The sequence below is a fragment of the Crocodylus porosus genome, unplaced genomic scaffold (genome assembly GCF_001723895.1).
Source record: "Crocodylus porosus isolate Cpor-Errol unplaced genomic scaffold, CroPor_comp1, whole genome shotgun sequence".
Lineage (NCBI taxonomy): Eukaryota > Metazoa > Chordata > Crocodylia > Crocodylidae > Crocodylus > Crocodylus porosus.
The window spans coordinates 82684579-82691159 of NW_017728949.1; the positions used below are offsets into that span (position 1 = coordinate 82684579).

Below are 6581 nucleotides of genomic sequence, written 5' to 3' on the forward strand. Positions count from 1 at the left end.
AGATGAAAATATATTTATGAGTGGTACAGAAAGTTAAAGAGCACAAGGACTTTAATGGGTTTATTACCTCGTCATATGAAAATTATGTACTTAATTTCTACAGTTCTACATTTATAAGTTTATTCAATTAGTCCATCCCACCAGTACAAAATGGAATGATTTGTTTATAAACACTAAAAGCCATTTTGTGTTTGTATCCACCAAAATAGGCCGATTTCAAAATAGAGAGCATTGCAATTGTAAACAGTTGTCTCTATTATTGTTACTGCACTCTAGTTTTACTGCAACTATTATTCTGCCTACTAATTGCCAGCAAGACCAATAGCACGGAAACATTTGTTCATGGGCCTATAGCATTACCAATTAATCTAAAATATTTTACTGCTTAAAACCTGTTACAAAAATGGTATAGAAAAGAAGAAGAATAAGCTTTGAAACAAGTTGTACTAAGTTTAACAAACTGATGATTTTTTTCCATCCTTTTTCCAATTTTTCCATATGATTTCAAAATGAAATACAGAAATTAAATCTTCACAGTATATTATGAAATTACACACAAAAAGGATATAATAATGGCCTGATATTGCATGAAGAGATGCATCTTGGAAAAATAAAATGAACTCTCAGCTTATGAAGCAAATTCTCCCCCTTCAGTTTATAAATGCATCATGGATTCAAATTCATCAATTCTTTGTTTTGTGTTTCCTTTTCTAATCTTCCGATAGGAGATTGTATTGTATTTAGAATAACTATGTTTGGAGACATCATTTTTTCCCCCAATTTCTAGCTGCTCCCCTGGTTTCTCAGCCTGGGAGTTAAAACTGGGACTGTTAGGAGGGGATTCCTCCCTGCCATTTTCTTGTTTCTTTAAATAAGACTCCTCACTGTTTACTTTCTTATTTTCTGTCAACTGCACTAGTTCTTCCTCTTCAACATCCTCATCCTCTTCCCCTGCTGCCTTCTCTCTTGCTTTTAATTGCATCTCGTCTTTAATTTGTAATTTGCGTTCAAGGATCTGCACCATTTCTTGCGCTCCTGCGGGTAGAAACTTCTCAGCCTTGTTAGCATGTTCAACCTTTCTTCCATGAGGATGCTTTGCATTCCTTTCTTCCTGCCTATTTACTTCACATTCCTTGGTGCTTACAGGAATTATCTCCTCATATTGCCCTGCAAGAAAAACCAATAAGTACTAGATAAAGTATGGCACATTCAGAATATTTTATGCTGCAACCTGCTAAAACAAAAGTTGAATTTTAGCCTGGATTTCTATAGCTTACAAATATACCAGCCCCTATCAAAAGGGTAGGATAACCCCTGTAACCATTTTCTAAAACAGATCCAAGAGTCAGTAGTTAAATACACATGCAGCCTGGATGTCCACAAATATCACCACCAATACCCATATATTTTACAAAGGGTTTCAGATTCTCACGCTGTCTTTGTGCACCCTTATGTATTTTACTGATGATCTCCCTCATGCCTTTCTTCATGTTTATTACACATCTGACCTTTAAGTGGAAGTCTAATATGACGTAGTGATGAGGATCCAGGACTAAGTAGGATTCATGCCACTCTGGGCTGTGCTTGTGGATCTGTTATATAACACTACTTGAATTGCTTTGCCTCTGTTTTCTTTCCTTTTGTCTGTCTTGCCCATATTAGACTGTAAGTTCTTTGGGGAGGAATTCTATCACAAGCATTCATTATGGAAAATGTAAATAACTAAAGTTGTTCAAGGTTCTGAAATCAATATTCTGAGGTCAGTAAATTCCAAAATTTCAGGGAACCACAAACTGTTTAATGTGCCAAGATTTCTCATACAATGTTAACTCAGCCACACCTTAGGACCAAGTGACAGCTCAGTTCCTACACACAGACAGTAGGAAAGAAAGGGGCTGCTATATCTTCCAAGAATGGTAGGCATGGTGGGTCATTCATGCTGCAAGCAGTACTGAGATTTCCAGAGAGACAGTTAAGCATATTACTGACAGGATAACATAATTGCACTTCCAGCAGACCTCTTTGAATGGAGTTCACAAAATGAAGAAACAAACAAAAGTGCAATTTTCACTCTTTCCCAGGTTCCCAGACTGTGTCATGCCCTTGAAAACCTTATGTTTCCTGGCACGGGAAGACACAAGATTTTGTAAAGGGAGGTGTGCAAACAGTAACTGGCACTGCAGGTCTGGCTGCACCCCTCTGCCCCTTCCCCATTAGGCAGATCTCACTGTGGCAGCAACAGCTGGGGACTTTTCTCAAATCCCAGAATCAGATAAGAATCTCCCCCCTTTGCCCTTGGCACCCCCTCCTTTCCCCTCCATGCTCAGCAACAACCCATTCCCTATTATTCCCCCTTCTCCCACCCAAAGGTGCCAAGTATTTGGGGGCCTAATGGTTCTTTCCCCACCCCCACCCCCAGGAAGAGTACTGTCACCTAAAATGTGTAAAACTTTCCCCATATCCATCATCTTAGCTCTCCCCACCCCCTGCCACCCCCAGCAAAAATAAAAGTCCACACCTATGCTCCCATAGCCACCACTGTCCTCAGCTGACCTGTGGGCAGGGGGAGCTCCAGGACCCCCTTCCTGACCTACTCCAGCCAGGCTGCACATGGAGCCAGTCCCAGTTGGAGACAGTGGCAACCCTGGCAGCAGCAGGCAGGTTCCCCCACACTGAACCTGCTCCCAGCCTGGAAGGGAACAGTTGGGAAGACCAGGCAAGGAGGGGGAACCCACCCATTTCCACCACCGCTGCTGTCCCTGGCACAGCCCAACTCCCCACACAGCCCAGCCGGAGTGGGGCAGGACCTGCTGTGGGGCTCCTCCCACCCCCTGGGTCAGCAGTGGGTGGGGAAGGAAGGCAATGGGAGGGGGAAGGATGTGTTGCTAAGCAGGGAGAGAAAAGGAGGAGGGTGAATTCTTACATACTTCTGGGACTTAAGCAGTCCCTGGCTGCTGTTCATGCAGCATGGTCCAAAAGGGAGTGCTACCATTTCACTGCACCCCTTCTGGATCCGCCTCTGTTTCCTAAGACCACTACTAAGAAATACCCTTTCCCCTAATCTAATACATGCTTCTATAGAGCATTATTGTGCCATTATTTTTGCATTGATAGAGTTTTGCTGATTTTTTGTGGGGGTTTTTTAAGAAAGGACAATTCTAAAGCCCTTTGGCCCATGCTTGTATACCTGCAAAGCTCAAGTTCTAACACTCTAACGGCCCTGTTACCTGAATTTGCATTTCTGGAACTTCCCCAAAGTTAACCAGGAATTTTCTGAGGCACAGTTAACCAGAATGCTTGAATATTGCCTAAATACTCAGCATGTTATTGAAGCTCGGGTCTTTAAGCTCTTCAAGAACAACAGTACTAAGGACTATAGTCAGAGATGAGTTACCTAAAATAGTTCTTAAAGTGCACAAATCTAATGCATGGTGTAAACTTTCTTGGTATACTTTCATTGTTCAGGTAACAACCACTGGCAGCTTTTCTAGCAGACATTTTATGAGGAAAATTGGATAGTTTCCAGGATATATCAGCTCTATGTCTGCCCCTGCAGCCGGAAAGTTCTATCAGCTCCATCTGGGACACTTGCCAGTTCTTTAACCCGCGGCTACAGACATGGTATACGTTCCTCCAACAGGCAGGAACATAAGGTGGTACTTACAAGCTCCACTGCATTGTGCTCAAAACTACTAAGCCTATTTGATTTTATGTTCTCTGCTGCTTCAGCAAATGATTCTAAAATTCCTTTAATCAGACAATGGTGCTAGCACTGTTTTGAACCACAGTAGATATTGTAAATGCACGATTAACAGCTTCCAGAATTTTCTGTTGCACATGGTCTATCTTGTATTGTCAAACATTTACAATTTTATTTCAAAGCCATTCCTTTCTCCCAAGAAAAGAAAGAATATATTCATTAAAAGCTAGTTTGTGAAATCTTTCTTTGGAATGAGTATGTTACTTGGCAAGTATTTCTAAGATACTTGGCATAAGATACTAATCAATGTAAGTATAAGAGAGAACAACATTTTTTGGACCCCACAGTCTATTTTCAAAATCAGAGAAACATTTTCCTCTGCACCCACGCTTCAGTTCAAGAAGGTTAAGGAGACAGTCAACAACCCCCTAATTCTCTAGGTCAGGTTTTCAAGAACACATTTGATGAGACAGTACAGTTACTCCAGTTGGTGTCCCTGGGAAATAGTTTCCATGAGACTTCAGGTCAATGATGGATCCACAAAGAGTAACACATTCTAGACAATTCTTTCCATATATCAATGTATTTCACATCAGGGCACAGCAGAGATTTTACCCTTCTTGGCCATGGCCAGATGAGCACAGCCATGTGGTATGTGACACCACACTCCTCATGTTCAGCTGTTCTCCATACTGCAATGAAGCAGCACAGAGAAAAAAAATGGAGCAGCGCACATGAGAGTACCGTGCTCTGCTCAAAAGTGAAGCCTGGAGTTGTGCTGTGGCTGCCAGCCAAGCTCTGTGTCGCAGGATTGCCACTTCTGCTGCCCTAGGAGGCCCTGAGGACTCCAGATAGGGCTGCTGGGGCCAGCCCAGTGCTGGCCCCAGCCTCCCCTACTGCCCCTGGGGTAACTTGCCACATTCCAGAGTATGCTTGGCATAAGCATGCCCCGGGGTGCACCTTGGTGCACTGCTGCTAGTTGTCCCTGGGGAACCAGACATCCCCACGACATGTGGACATGGCCTCTGGGCATGTCCACACATGCAGGAATGTGAGCTTCCAGCAGCACAAATTAGTCCCCAAGATTTGTGCCTTGGCACATGTGCCTGAACCTGCACTTTGGTGTGGGGCAAACCAATCCTGTCCAGCTCCTCCCAGATCTTAATCTAGGGGGAGCTACAGGCTGGGGCCAGTGCCTGTGCTGGCCCCAGCAGTATAAGAAAGCTGCCCTGGTGAGCAACTCAGGGTTACTTGCCGTCAGGAGCCTCTGAGGCCCAGCCAGTTGGTATCTGTGGACATTAGCCCCTTGTGCCAGCTGAACTACTGCAGCAGCCCTGACCTAGCGTGGCCCATGCACCTTCTACCTGGTGCAGCAGTCTGGGAGTGGTGGTTGCTGCCTGGCTGTGACCTGATGCCACCTGCGACAGTACCCACCCCATTGGACCCACAGCCCCGTGGCTGTGTGCCTGCCAGACCCAGATGTGGATCACACAACCACCTGGGCTGTGGTACAGGCACTGCAGCTGAGCCTCCTGTACCTCTGGACCAGCTGCCAGTAGGCTGTGGCTGCACAGTTGGCCTTCAGGTGGCACTGCTGTCACATCCTCTGGTGTCCCCCCTCTGCCATCTCAGCAGCTATCGCCTAGAAGATTTGCTCATTGCAGTGGCCCATTTTGAACTGTCGAGGCATGTCCTCCTGGACCCAAATGGCCAGGAGGTGAGCCTCATCATCTCCCCTCCAGCTGGGTCCCCAGTGCTGGCCCTGGGCAGGTTCCTCTGACTGGGTCCCGCCACTTGCCCTACCATCAGGGATCCTGGTGTTCCCTGTTTAAAAAATGAAAATTCTCTCATTAAAAAACCCAAAATCTGTGTTCTTCCATGATTAAAATGAAACACCACTATATATAGAAAGATCAGTTGGGCAGTGTTTTATTGATATTTTTACAATTTTAAAGCAATTTGGAAGCCTGTCAGTGCCTCTATCATCATAACAAAATGAATTCTAAATATCTATACACTTTGGCATTTGCTTTTGGGTTTTTTTGTCATAGAAGAATCAGAACTGCACCAGCCCCCTTCGTTCATCAGGATGTGGGGCGCTAAGCAGCACTGGGATGCCAGTGCCCTGCCTCTGCCCATGCCCTTTCCCCTCACTCCCAACCCACAGCCCTGCTAATGCCCCTGCCTGCCCCCCACTAGCTCCCTCCCAGCATCAGCTCTGTCCCAGCACCAGGACACGGATCCAGCTGCAGCTGTACCACCTGCTGCTTTGTAGCTCTTAAGCAGTGCCAACCCTTATTGTTCTGCTCCCTGTGCCTGTGCCCAGGCCCCAGTGATCCCCATTCCATTCCTGGGAAGCTTTCAACTGAGCCTCAGGAAATGGGCTGGGCAAGGCCCTTCCCTTCCAGGCTGGCTTCCCCCTGCACAGGCTGCTCTAATGAAGAATGCAGAGCCCGCACCCCTCAGCAGTAGCAGCAGCCAGCAGTAGTCCATTGGGGCACTTGTGGCGTACTGCTAGCAGAGTCCCCCAGCAGTGCACAGTGCCATCTGAGACCCAGGGGCCAACTCCTGCCTCCGTGAAGCCAGCCCAGCCCAGCCCAGCCCAATAGTGCACAGCTTCTGTATGCAGAGCCAGGAGCCCTGGGTGACAGCAGGAGCCAGCTCAGTCATTCCCGAAGCTGTACACCAGTGAGCCGGGCCAGAGCCATGTGGCACATGAAACCCCCGGGTCTCAGGCAGTTCCACATACCACCAGGGGCCTCTGCCAGCAGCAGGTCACAAGTACCCTCCTGGCCTGCTGCTGCTGTGGGGAAGCAGGGGCTGTGCACCATGCCGGGGGGTGGGCAGGGGACCTACACCTCCCCCACTGTCCTCCCACCCC

The 6581-nt window shown here is 46.7% G+C and overlaps 1 protein-coding gene across 1 annotated transcript in view; it reads right to left on the minus strand.

Moving 5' to 3' along the window:
* ERMN (ermin) overlaps nt 1–6581 on the minus strand; it is a 17114-nt gene continuing 10533 nt past the window's right edge. Inside the window, exon 3 of the mRNA XM_019554681.1 lies at nt 1–1167. Coding sequence (XP_019410226.1) covers nt 656–1167 — 512 coding nt within the window. The 3' untranslated portion in view covers nt 1–655. The remainder of the gene's footprint in view (nt 1168–6581) is intronic.